This window comes from Pan troglodytes, chromosome 7 (assembly GCF_028858775.2).
Source record: "Pan troglodytes isolate AG18354 chromosome 7, NHGRI_mPanTro3-v2.0_pri, whole genome shotgun sequence".
Lineage (NCBI taxonomy): Eukaryota > Metazoa > Chordata > Mammalia > Primates > Hominidae > Pan > Pan troglodytes.
The window spans coordinates 82672206-82684238 of record NC_072405.2 but is presented as its reverse complement, the minus strand read 5'-3'; the positions used below and the strand labels follow the sequence as shown (position 1 = coordinate 82684238).

At 41.0% G+C, this 12033-nt stretch overlaps 1 protein-coding gene across 2 annotated transcripts in view; it reads right to left on the bottom strand.

Annotated features, from left to right (window-relative positions):
• Positions 1 to 1091: 1091 nt before the first annotated feature.
• The window catches only part of LY96 (lymphocyte antigen 96), a 37703-nt gene continuing 26761 nt past the window's right edge, over positions 1092 to 12033 (bottom strand). Inside the window, exons 3-4 of one of the 2 annotated variants that reach the window (XM_009455345.5) lie at positions 3331 to 3383; positions 1092 to 1215 (exon numbers count right to left, since the gene is read on the bottom strand). In XM_009455345.5, the coding sequence (XP_009453620.1) occupies positions 1117 to 1215; positions 3331 to 3383 (152 nt within the window). In that variant the 3' untranslated portion in view covers positions 1092 to 1116. The remainder of the gene's footprint in view (positions 1216 to 3330; positions 3384 to 12033) is intronic. The other variant, NM_001130474.1, reaches the window with a different exon arrangement.

Below are 12033 nucleotides of genomic sequence, written 5' to 3'. Positions count from 1 at the left end.
CTCTTGTAACTGCTGCTAATTTATGGAGTATATATTCAGGGCAACTCAAGTGGCCATGCTCCCAGGATGCAGTCCTCAAGCTTGGCCCAAATAAACTCTCTACTTACACTAATTCTGTCTCAGCTTCTTCCTTTTAGGTCAACACTGCTGTATTAGTCCATTCTCACGCTACTATGAAGAAATACCCAAGACTGGGTAATTTCTAAAGGAAAGAGGTTTAGGTTGGGCGCAGTGGCTCATGCCTGTAATCCCAGCACTTTGGGAGTCTGATCACCTGAGGTCAGGAGTTCAAGACCAGCCTGACCAATATGGTGAAACCCCATCTCTACTAAAAATACAAAAATTAGCCAGGTGTGATGGCAGGTGCCTGTAATCCCAGCTACTTGGGAGGCTGACGCAGGAGAATCACTTGAACCTGGAAGGCAGAGGTTGCAGTGAGCCGAGATGGCGCCACTGCACTCCAGCCTGGGTGACAGAGTGAGACTCCATCTCAAAACAATAAGTAAAATAAAGGAAAGAGGTTTAACTGACTCACGGCTCTGCAGGGCTGGGGAGGCCTCAGGAAACAATCATGGCAGAAGGGGAAGCAAACACGTCCTTCTTCGTATGGTGGCAGGAAGGTGAAGTGCAGAGCAAAAGGGTGGGTGGGGAAAGCTCCTTATAAAACCATCAGATCTCGTGAGAACTCATTCACTATCATGAGAACAGCATGGAGGTAACCACCCCCATGATTCAATTACCTCCCACTGGGTCCCCCATGACATGTGGGGATTATGGGAACTACAGTTCAAGATGAGATTTGAATGGGGACACAGCCAAACCATATCAATTACTTACCCTACCTTGCCCATTGCTTCCTGTGGAAAACATAATAAACACTCTTGCCCACATTCTCTTCCCCTCCCTCCACATTCTCACAGACACTGGTGCTTCCCCGGGTGGCTCTGCATGATGCACCATGCCTCCGTTTCCTAGAGATCTGTGAGGATAAGCTTCTTTCTTCATGACAGTCATTTCTGTGTCTTCCTATCCTACCATATCTGATTAAAACAAATCCTGGGTACCCTTAAAACAGGAACAATACCTTTAAATTTTTTTTTAAATACTCAATTTATTCTAATTTGAATTAGGTTGGTGTAGGATGACAAACTCCAAGCAAAAGAGCATTTCTTCTGGGCTCCCAGAAATAGCTTCAACAACACATTTGTATTTTCCCTAAAATGAAGTATAAGAAATACAAGTAATACAAAATGTTAGATGCTACTATTTCAGAGGCTTTGTAAGAACTTTCTCTTACTAGCAGAAAGCCATTTAAATTGGATTGATTTTATTAGTTTTCCAATGAGATGAAATTTTCCATGTCTTTGAATTAAATGAGCATAAAGCCCATTTATTTCCCAGTTATGAGATTATGTTATTTTTAAAAACTAACCTAAGAGGTTTTGAAATATTAGATATTAGTTTATAACAAAATAATGAAAGAATATGCATTATTAAATTTTATTTTAAAATGGTCACCAAAAGTAAAATGCATAAAATCCCATTACTAGATATGTCACGCAAATATCTAGAATCACAATGGTATTATTCATTGAGGCAGCAATTATTTTTACAAAGGCATGGATGACCAGACTAAGTTCCCAAAAAAATCTTGAACAAAATAAGTCTGTAATTTATGTGATTTTTATTCTCCTAAACAATGTTCACATTATATTTACATGAATAGTTATAGAGATTTACTGGCTTATACACAATGGTCATCCAGTGCTTTCATCTGAAGACTGTTTAACAGATTAGTAATGAGCACTTGCATTCAAATTACTTTTGCCCATGTATGTTAGAGGGAAAAAAAAGAAGCGGAAAAAAATGCTATCTTTTGTGCAATTTTTCCATGGTCTACAGAAAGAAAAAATACCAAAAGACCTAATACTAAGGCTGGGTGTGGTGGCTCACACCTAAAAATCCCAGCAGTTTGGGAGGCCAAGGCCAGGTCTCACTAACAACTGTTTCAGTACTGAGTGGTTAAGTTAAATATTTAAAGCCAGCGCCCTTATGCAAAGGATGGGATGTAACAAAAGCCCATCGGGAGTTTTGCCCAGGCCCTTCCTTTAAGGCTTTCTTAAACCATAACAAAATAACTAAGAAATTCTTAATAGGACCCATTTAGGATCAATCCAGTTTTATTGTGGGTCCGAAGAAACTCCCCAGGCTTCCACAACCAAGTTTACTGGGGGTCTGAAGGAACTCCTCAAACCTCCATGATTTAGCAGGAGACAAGATAAAGGTAATCACCTCAGCACCCAGACCCATTTAGATTAAGTAAAGTTACTGAGGCTCCAGAGGAAGGTCTTCAGGACTCAGACCTTAATTATAGATTAAAAGAAGTTAATCACTTGTGTCTTCAGATGAATGCACACTTACACATAGACATATACCTTAGAATGTATATAAGCTCTGAAAACTTTGTAATTTTGAGTTGGTCTGGCGATAATTTCCAGACCTTCTCCCTGTAACCAGTTACAGAAATAAAAGCTCTCTTCCTCCCCAGTTCATCTGCATCTTGTTATTGGGCTGCGAGAAATGGCAGCCTGACCCTCAGTTTGGTCCAGGAACAAAGGTGGGTGGATCACATGAGGCCAGGAGTTTGAGACCAGCCTGGGCAACATGGTGAAACCCCATCTCTACTAAAAATAAAAAAAATTAGCTGGGCATAGTGGCATGTGCCTGTAATCCCAGCTACTCGGGTGGTTGAGGCACAGAATCACCTGAACCTGGGAGGCGGAAGTTGCAGTGAGTCCAGAACACACTTCACTCCAGCCTGGGCAACAGAGCAAGACTCAGTTAAAAAAAAAAAAAAAAAGCTAATTCTAAATAAAAGTGAAAGAAAAAACCCTGAACATCTTAATCTCGAACTGCTATTCATGAAATTGTCAGCTGGGCACAACTGCCCATACTTGTAATCCCAGCACTTTGGGAGGCTAAGCGGAGTGGATCGCTTGAACTCAGGAGTTCAAGACCAACCTGGGCAACATGGTGAAACCGCGTCTCTTCCAAAAGTACAAAACATTAGCTGGCATTGTGGCATGGACATGTAGTCCCAGCTAGTCAGGAGGCTAAGGCAGGAGGATTGCTTGGGGTGGGGGTTGGCGGGTGGAGGTTGCAGTGAGCAGAGATCGTGCCACTGCACTCCAGCCTGGGTGACAGACTGAGATCCCATTTAAAAAAAAAAAAAAAAGAAAAAGGAAGAAGTTGTGAATTGCTTGTTTCAAATGCTTAACATGTCTATTACTGCTAAAGGTTAGACAGTACAAAATAAATCTTGAACAATACCTTAGAAAATTTTATTCCCTTGAAGGAGAATGATATTGTTGTATTCACAGTCTCTGCAAACAAAATATAAAATACAAAACGTTATTGGTCATGGTTAGGTGATATTTTTTTCTTGGTAGCATGGAGTATACCTTAACTACTGACACACGCAGTCCCAAGCAAAACTGTAGAAAAATACTGAACCTTTTATACCCTGGCTGCTATTCTCCTGTGGCTTCCTTTCTCCGCCCCTAGAGCCTCTCTGTACACCTGCCCCTACCTTATCCCTTAGGGGACACAAACTATTAAGATCTGCTGGTCTCAATAATGAATAAACGATGAACAAGCTAGTGCTAATATGCTTCAGAACAAGTTACATATGTGCATTGCCAACTAGTTTTCAGAGATATTGATGCACATTAAGCTGGGTATAATAGAGAACAATCTTGCCAAAGACAGATGAGATATTTTGGAGGCAGCCAGAATACTGAAGCTCCTCCCAATTACACCACTGAGAAGCTCAAGTTAGCTTCTGTTTAAGTGCATAGCCATGGGCCTGGCCCCACACAAGCTGCGGAGCACAGAGTCAAAAGTGCAGGAAAATGCACATCCTACTGTTCCAGTCAGAACAAAGTAGTGAATGTGGTGGGGTAAAGATAGAAATGTATGTTTTGAATCTCAAACAAAAGAAACAGTGGCCGAAAATATTTTTAATATAAATAGTTAAATCAAAAACTATAATATTGTTCTCAGAAGTAAATAAATAATGTCTGCATGTATACTTCTAGTCTCACAAATAAGCATTTACTTATTTACTTCTGGATGTATCCTTTTTCTGTTTTTGTTTGTTTCTTTGTTTTGAGATGGAGTCTCACTCTGTTGCCCAGGCCGGAGTACAATGGCGTGATCTCGGCTCACTGCAACCTCTGCCTCACGGGTTCAAGAGATTCTCCTGCCTCGGCTTCCTGAGTAGCTGAGATTACAGGCGCCTGCCACCACACCCGATTAATTTTTGTATTTTTAGTAGAGACGGGGTTTCATCATGTTGACCAGGCTGGTCTCGAACTCCCGACTTCAGGCGATCTGCCCGCCTTGGCCTTCCAAAGTGCTGGGATTACAGGCATGAGCCACTGCGCCCAGCTGTCTTTTCTTTTCTTTTTGCTCTTTCTTTAAAGCAGATAAAGGGTGTATCTTTTTTTTTTTTTTTTTTTTTTTTTTGAGACGGAGTCTCGCTCTGTCGCCCAGGCTGGAGTGCAGTGGCGCGATCTCGGCTCACTGCAAGCTCCGCCTCCTGGGTTCACGCCATTCTCCTGCCTCAGCCTCCCCAGTAGCTGGGATTACAGACACCCACCACTACGCCTGGCGAATTTTTGTATTTTTAGTAGAGACAGAGTTTCTCTATGTTGGCCAGGCTGGTACTGAACTCCTAACCTCAGGTGATCTGCCTGCCTCGGCCTTCCAAAGTGCTGGGATTACAGACATAAGCCACCACACCTAGCCGGGTGTATCCTTACTAAAGGAGTTGATACCTGAGGTGTTTCTTGAGCTCAGTAAAGTGATCATGTCTTCATAATCTTATGATCTTTCATTCAAGGCCAATCCAATTCAAAATTTAACAGTTCAACAACTACTTATTGAAAGCCTACTACCCACCAGGGCCTGGGAAGACAATGGTAGTACAACTCTGTCCCTTCTCTCAAAGAGCTAAAGTCTATTGGAGATATAGATATTTAAGAAACCATTCCAGCTGTGAGCGGTGGCTCATGCCTGTAATCACAACACTTTGGGAGGCCAAAGAGGGTAGATCCCTTGAGCCCAGAAGTTCAAGACCAGCCTGGGCAACATGGTGAAGCCTTATCTGTACAAAATATATAAAAGAAAGATGGGTGTGGTGCATGTGCCTATAATCCCAGTTACTCGAGAGGCTAGGGTGGGAGGATCACTTGATCCCAGTAGGTAGAGGCTACAGTGAGCTGTGTTCGTGCCACTTCACTCCAGCCTGGGTGACAGGGAGACCTTGTCTCAAAATAAATACATTAAATTAAAATAAAATTAAAATTTTTAAAAACCAAAAAAAGACCCCCAAAATGATAAGAAGAAACCATTCCAAATACAATATGCAATGAGAAAGATGCAGTAAGGATAAAGATAACATCTTTGTAAGAGTGATGGCTCTGGGGCCAGAACGGCTTGGGTTTGAATCCCAGCTCCTCTACTTGGTGTGTAACTTTAGGCCAGTCACTTAATTTTTCTATGCCTCAGTAAAATGCTGATGGGCGATAACACGTATCTCATAGGATTATTACAAGGGCTATACCAGTTAATACATGTTAAGTGCTAAGAACAATGCCTGGGACATAGCACTTATTAAATATTATTACCATTAAATGTTACTTATAACATTTAATATTATTCCTTCTCCCTTCTAGACCCTCCTTCCAATGGCATCTTGTGAATAATAACATATTCATACCTTGTGAATATTAATGCATTAATATATTAGTCATATATGTATATATTATATAATAATATAATAATAATAGGCTCTATCTCATTAACTTGCTTGTTTCTTTGAGAGTATTTATCACAAATTGAATCATATTTCATTTTTCTGCTTTTCTTTATTTTATTACTTCATTAGGATCTTGTTTTCTCCACTAGTCTATAATCTCCATGAGGACCGGGGTTTTGCTTTGGATATCTGGATATCTGGCTCCTAGCACCTAATTCTCAGTACTCAGCTTCAGGATCAACTATTAGGTTGGTGTAAAAGTAATTGCAGTTTTTGCCATGAAAAGTAATGCAATACATCATTACATAATTAAATACATAATTTTCAAGGCCCAGCACAAAATGACAATATGAGGCTGCTTATTCAAAAGATGGGGGAAACCTGTTAAAGTTACTAGAACATAAAACTTTTTCCTTTCTTCTGTGTGTTTCTCTCTCTAGACTTGCCATAATGTTTTTATTGCAATTTAATATCATTTGTAATAAAGAGAACATTTTAAACTGTTAGTATGAATTTCACTATTCATCTTTTTATAATACAATGCCAGTTTTAAATGCAAATATTAAAGCATTTAACTTCAAGGTAGAATCACGGAGATTACATAATTTGTCTTTCCCTGCTCATCCCCAGAGGGTGCCTCGAGCTGGCCAGAGGAAACTAACACAAGCCAGAGGCAGGAAATTTGAATGGAGAAAGAGAAGGTCCCCAAGACATGGAACAGCCTGAGGGAATGACCCCTCAGCAAGCAGCATAGGTGAGTGCAGAAACACCCAGGGCCTCCTCCACGACTGGGGGCTCCTGTGCAAGCTTGGGCCTGAGAGTTGCCTGTCAGCGTCCTCCTTCCACAAACTGCCAGATGCCCCATGCTCCAGTGAGAGGCAGGAAGTCCAAGCAAGTACCTTTCTTTCCCACAGGCCTGCTATTCAACAGTGACTCTCAACGCACTGCAACCTCCATGCAATACCTCCACACACTACCTGTTTTGGGGTGGGGCAGGGGATGGTGTGCCCAACTAGTCAGCTGCTGAACAGGGCTGTGGTGCTGCCAGCCCAGGTAGGGCAGCCACTGTCATGCCCACCCAAGATACTGCAGGGCACCCACACCGGATCCTGACCCTCCCTGTAGCCAGGATTTCACCAGGAGCAGAGGGTAGCAGGTTGCACTGGACAGAAGAGGGGAGGGGATCCCATGGTGCCAGCAGGGAAGTGGGCAGCAGGAACCAAGAACCGGTCCAGGGAAGGTGGGTTCATACCTCATCATCTCATTAGATTTCACTTACACGAAACACACACTCAAAGATAAAATTATTAAGAATTTCAAGACTATGATCACAGGGCATTAAACCCCAAGCATGGGGCCCTTCCGTATATGGGGCCCTGGACTCTGGTCATAAAGCCAACTCTGTAAACTTTGTGTAAGGGGCAGGGGAGGAAGATGGATGAGACTTGAGGATATGAGAAAGAAATTAAGAACAACCACTAGACCAGGCGCAGTGGCTCACGCCTGTAATCCCAGCACTTTGGGAGGCCGAGGTGGGCTGATCACGAGGTGAGGAGTTTGAGACCAGCCTGGCCAACATGGTGAAACTCCATCTCTATTAAACATACAAAAAAAGTTGTTGGGCGTGGTGGCGTGCACCTATAATCCCAGCTACTGGGGAGGCTGGGGCAGGAGAATCTTTTGAACCTGGGAGGCAGAGGTTGCAGTGAGCTGAGACTGCGCCATTGCACTCCAGCCTGGGCGACAGGGCGAGACCCTGTCACAAAAAAAAAAAAAAAGAAAAAAAGAAAAAACCCTAGATTTCTATTAAGGGAGACTGTCCTAACACTTAGCAGTTCAGGTAGGTGGAAGGAGTTCTAACCTCTTCTGTTGGATAGAACCCTTTTTTTTGTTGTTTTTCAATTGTTTTGTCTGTCTTAGAAAGCTATCTTTTTTTTTTTTTTTTTTTTGGTTTTTCTTTTTTTGAGACTGGAGTCTCACTGTGTAGCCCAGACTGGAGTGCAGTGGTAGGATCTTGGCTCACCGCAACCTCTGCCTTCATTCAAGTGATTCTCCTGCCTCAGGCTCCCGGGTGGTAGCGGGGATTACAAACATGTGCTACCACACCCATCTACTTTTGTATTTTTAGTACAGACTGGGTTTCACCATGTAGGCCAGGCTGGTCTGGAACTCCTAACCTCAAGTGATCTGCCCGCCTCGGCCTCCCAAAGTGCTGGGATTACAGGCGTGAGCCACTGTGCCTGCCAAGAAAGCTCATATCTTGCTCATACCTTCCATTCTTTTCTTTTCTTTTTTTTTTAAATTATACTTTAAGTTCTAGGGTACATGTGCACAATGTGCAGATTTCTTACACATGTATACATGTGCCATGTTGGTTTGCTGCACCAATTAATTAGTCATTTACATTAGGTATTTCTCCTAATGCTATCCCTCCCCCAGCCCCCCACCCCATGACAGGCCCTGGTGTGTGATGTTCCCTGCCCTGTGTCCAAGTGTTCTCATTGTTCAATTCCCACCTATGAGTGAGAATATGCAGTGTTTGGTTTTCTGTCCTTACAATAGTTTGCTCAGAATGATGGTTTCCAGCTTCATCCATGTCCCTACAAAGGACATGAACTCATCGTTTTTTATGGCTGCATAGTATTCCATGGTGTATATGTGCCACATTTTCTTAATCCCGTCTATCATTGATGGACATTTGGGTTGGTTCCAAGTCTTTGCTGTTGTGAATAGTGCTGCAATAGACATACGTGTGCATGTGTCTTCATAGTAGCATGATTTATAATCCTTTGGGTATATACCCAGTAATGGGATGGCTGGGTCAAATGGTATTTCTAGTTCTAGATCCTTGAGGAATTGCCACACTGTCTTCCACAATGGTTGAACTAGTTTACACTTCCACCAACAGTGTAAAAGCATTCCTATTTCTCCACATCCTCTGCAGCACCTATTGTTTCTTGACTTTTTAACAATCGCCTTTCTAACCGCTGTGAGATGGTATCTCATTGTGGTTTTGATTTGCATTTCTCTGATGACCAGTGATGATGAGCATTTTTTCATGTGTCTCTTGGCTGCATAAATGTCTTCTTTTGAAAAGTGTCTGTTCATATCCTTTGCCCACTTTTTGATGGGGTTGTTTGATTTTTTCTTGTAAATTTGTTTAAGTTCTTTGTAGATTCTGGATATCAGCCCTTTGTCAGATGGGTAGATTGTAAAAATTTTCTCCCATTCTGTAGGTCGCCTGTTCAATCTGATGACAGTTTCTTTTGTTGTGCAGAAGCTCTTTAGTTTAATTAGATCCCATTTGTCTATCTTGGCTTTTGTTGCCATTGCTTTTGGTGTTTTAGTCATAAAGTCCTTGCCCATGCCTATGTCCTGAATCATATTGCCTAGGTTTTCTTATAGGGCTTTTATGGTTTTAGGTCTAACATTTAAGTCTTTAATCCATCTTGAATTAATTTTTGTATAAGATTTAAGGAAAGGATCCAGTTTCAGCTTTCTACATATGGCTAGCCAATTTTCCCAGCACCATTTATTAAATAGGGAATCCTTTCCCCATTGCTTGTTTTTGTCAGGTTTGTCAAAGATCAAATGATTGTAGATGTGTGGTGTTATTTCTGAGGCCTCTGTTCTATTCCATTGGTCTATATCTCTGTTTTGGTACCAGTACCATGCTGTTTTGGTTACTGTAGCCTTGTAGTATAGTTTGAAGTCAGGTAGCATGATGCCTCCAGCTTTGCTCTTTTGGCTTAGGATTGACTTGGCAATGTAGGCTCTTTTTTGGTTCCAGATGAACTTTAAAGTAGTTTTTTCCAATTCTGTGAAGAAAGTCATTGGTAGCTTGATGGGGATGGCATTGAATCTATAAATTACCTTGGGCAGTATGGCCATTTTCACAATATTGATTCCTCCCATCCATGAGCATGGAATGTTCTTCCATTTGTTTGTGTCCTCTTTTATTTCGTTGGGCAGTGGTTTGTAATTCTCCTTGAAGAGGTCCTTCACAACCCTTGTAAGTTGGATTCCTAGATATTTTATTCTCTTTGTAGCAATTGTGAATGGGAGTTCACTCGATTTGGCTCTCTGTTTGTCTGTTATTGGTGTATAGGAATGCTTGTGATTTTTGCACATTATTTTATATCCTGAGACTTTGCTGAAGTTGCTTATCAGCTTAAGGAGATTTGGGGCTGAGATGATGGGGTTTTCCAAATACACAATCATGTCATCTGAAAACAGGGACAATTTGACATCCTCTTTTCCTAAATGAATACCCTTTATTTCTTTCTCTTGCCTTATTGTCCTGGCCAGAACTTCCAACACTATGTTGAGTAGGAGTGGTGAGAGAGGCATCCCTGTCTTGTGCCAGTTTTCAAAGGGAATGCTTTCAGTTTTTGCCCATTCAGTATGATATTGGCTGTGGGTTTGTCATAAATAGCTCTTATTATTTTGAGATACATTCCATCAATACCTAGTTTATTGAGAGTTTTTAGCATGAAAGGCTGTTGAATTTTGTCGAAGGCCTTTTCTGCATCTAGTGACATAATCGTGTGATTTTTGTCTTTGGTTTTGTTTATGTGATGGATTACGTATATTGATTTGTGTATGCTGAACCAGCCTTGCATCCCAAGGATGAAGCCAACTTGATCTTGGTGCATAAGCTTTTTGATGTGTTGCTGGATTTGGTTTGCCAGTATTTTATTGAGGATTTTCTCATCGATGTTCATTAGGAATATTGGTCTAAAATTCTCTTTTTTTGTTGTGTCTCTGCCAGGCTTTGGTATCAGGATGATGCTGGCCTCATAAAATGAGTTAGGGAGGATTCCCTCCTTTTCTATTGATTGGAATAGTTTCAGAAGAAATGGTACCATCTCCTCTTTGTACCTCTGGTAGAATTTGGCTGTGAATCTGTCTGGTCCTGGACTTTTTTTGGTTGGTAGGCTATTAATTATTGCCTCAATTTCAGAACTTGTTATTGGTCTATTCAGGGATTCAACTTCTTCCTGGTTTAGTCGTGGGAGGGTGTATGTGTCCAGGAATTTATCCATTTCTTCTAAATTTTCTAGTTTATTTGCGTAGAGGTGTTTATAGTATTCTCTGATAGTAGTTTGTATTTCTGTGGGATCGGTGGTGATATCCCCTTTATCATTTTTTATTGCGTCTATTTGATTCTTCTCTCTTTTCTTCATTAGTCTTGCTAGCAATCTATCTATTTGTTGATCTTTTCAAAAAATCAGCTCCTGGATTCATTGATTTTTTGAAGGGTTTTTTTGTCTCTATCTCGTTCAGTTCTGCTCTGATCATAGTTATTTCTTTCCTTCTGCTAGCTTTTGAATGTGTTTGCTCTTGCTTCTCTAGTTCTTTTAATTGTGATGTTAGGGTGTCGATTTTAGATCTTTTCTGCTTTCTCTTGTGGGCATTTAGTGCTATAAATTTCCCTCTACACACTGCTTTAAATGTGTCCCAGAGATTCTGGTACGTTATGTCTTTGTTCTCATTGGTTTCAAAGAATATCTTTATTTCTGCCTTCATTTCGTTATGTACCCAGTAGTCACTTAGGAGCAGGTTGTTCAGTTTCCATGTAGTTGTGTAGTTTTTAGTGAGTTTCTTAATCCTGAGTTCTAATTTGATTGCATTGTGGTCTGAAAGACAGTTTGTTGTGATTTCTGTTCTTTTACATTTGCTGAGGAGTGCTTTACTTCCAACTATGTGGTCAATTTTGGAATAAGTGCAATGTGGTGCTGAGAAGAATGTATATTCTGTTGATTTGGGGTGGAGAGTTCTGTAGATGTCTATTAGGTCTGCTTGGTGCAGAACTGTGTTCAAGTCCTGGATATCCTTGTTAACCTTCTGTCTCATTGATCTGTCTAATATTGACAGCGGGGTGTTAAAGTATCCCATTATTATTGTGTGGGAGTCTAAGTCTCTTTGTAGGTCTCTAAGGACTTGCTTTATGAATCTGGGTGCTCCTGTATTGGGTGCATATATATTTAGGATAGTTAGCTCTTCTTGTTGAATTGATCCCTTTACCTTTATGTAATTGTCTTCTTTGTTTCTTTTGATCTTTATTGGTTTAAAGTCTGTTTTATCAGAGACTAGGATCGCAACCCCTGTTTATTTATTTATTTATTTATTTTTTTTTGGCTTTCCATTTGCTTGGTAGATCTTCCTCCATCCCTTTATTTTGAGCCTATGTGTGTCTCTGCATGTGAGAT